The 1,426-nt window shown below is 45.8% G+C and overlaps 1 protein-coding gene across 1 annotated transcript in view; it reads right to left on the bottom strand.

The window, feature by feature from the left end:
• Nucleotides 1-675, bottom strand: part of tmem163a (transmembrane protein 163a) — a 73,796-nt gene extending 73,121 nt beyond the window's left edge. The window contains 1 exon segment of the mRNA XM_032512964.1: nt 117-675. Within this exon segment, the coding sequence (XP_032368855.1) occupies nt 117-318 (202 nt within the window). The 5' untranslated portion in view covers nt 319-675.
• Nucleotides 676-1,426: the final 751 nt, after the last annotated feature.

The following is a 1,426-nucleotide window of genomic DNA, read 5'->3' as shown; positions in this document are numbered from 1 at the left end:
CACACACACACACACACACACACACACACACACACACAAACACACTCCATAAATGCCCATCCATATCATAACTTAAAAAAGCAGATCCAAACATTGATAGAGGTATTTGAAGTTACCTTCTCCCTCCACACTATCTGTGATTTTCATCTCCTGGCCCGTGGTGAACGCCTCGGGCTGGCTGGGGCTTTTTGCTGGCTGGTGATGGTTGTTGGTGAAGCCATCTGGGGCGCACTGGCCGTTCCGCAACGCAGCCGAGCTGGGATCCACTATAGTCGGGTCTGGGACAGGGCAGGACTCTTGGTTGGCCGGCTCCGTCATTGTTGTAGTTGCTGTTTTGATTTCAGACTCAAAGGCAAGAAAAGATGATGATAATGGGAAAAAAAGGTTCACGCTGGTTTGCTATGTGTACCAGCCATCCAGCGCGTCCATATGCCACCGGTGTCGATTTAGATGCGCAGAGGGGGGAGAGGAGATATGGCGATAAGAGAAGATGGGAGATAAAGGACTGATCTCTCTAGCATCAGCAGCAAGAAAACTCCCTCTAAACTCTCCACCCTGCGAACGAGGACCAGCCGAGTCCGGCGGAGCCACTTACAGACAGTTTACGGTTAGATGCGGCGATGCGATAAATCGCTGAGATCTGCTGGGAATCTGGCAGGCGGTGCCAGCTATTCTTTTTTCCCCCTCCTCCCCTTCTCTCCTTTTCTCCTCCTCCTCCTCCTCCCCCTCCTCCTCTTCCTCTCAGAACTCAGCTGGCACCTATTTCTGATACAGGTCACTACATGAAATAATCACTAGCATCTATATCCTAAATCACTTTTTTTATTTTATTTCTAGAATCATTTTGAAGATTTTCCTACACATTGATAGTGATTGATGTAGCTATTAAACAACAGTCTAATGGGGTTTGAAGAGTTGTTTTTAAGCAACATTTAAAGTAGCCTGACGAATAAAAGTTATAGGCTATTGTTTCTACGGATTAATGCTTTAGTCTCGCTTTGCCGGACCCTCCTCCAAATCGACATGGTAATTGGTTTAGTGTACATCTTTCTTGATGGAGGATTTTCCATGTGATCCCAGAATTACATTATTGACCCATTTGTTATCGATTTATCAAAAAATCTGTTCCTGAGTGGATAAACCTGCCTGCAGTCTGTCTCGACGCTCAGTGAGTTCCCTAAGCTTCCTAAGCTTCAACTATTGACCACCAGGTGTCGCCAATACGCAGGACTGTGGCCCGGTGAGGACCCACTGTGAATAAAAAAAACTATAAGTCAGTTGGACATTGATTTGCTCTACATTCTGTATGCTAGTGAGTTGTCCCCTCCTTCTGGAGGTCTCTATGTATGTAACGGAACTCAAAATAGAAAATAGAACTGTTGGGTCCTTGTAAATTCCGGAGTGTGGTCTATCTGTAAAGTGTCTT

The sequence above is a fragment of the Etheostoma spectabile genome, chromosome 4 (genome assembly GCF_008692095.1).
Source record: "Etheostoma spectabile isolate EspeVRDwgs_2016 chromosome 4, UIUC_Espe_1.0, whole genome shotgun sequence".
Classification (NCBI taxonomy): domain Eukaryota; kingdom Metazoa; phylum Chordata; class Actinopteri; order Perciformes; family Percidae; genus Etheostoma; species Etheostoma spectabile.
This window is presented reverse-complemented; position numbering and strand designations above follow the sequence as displayed.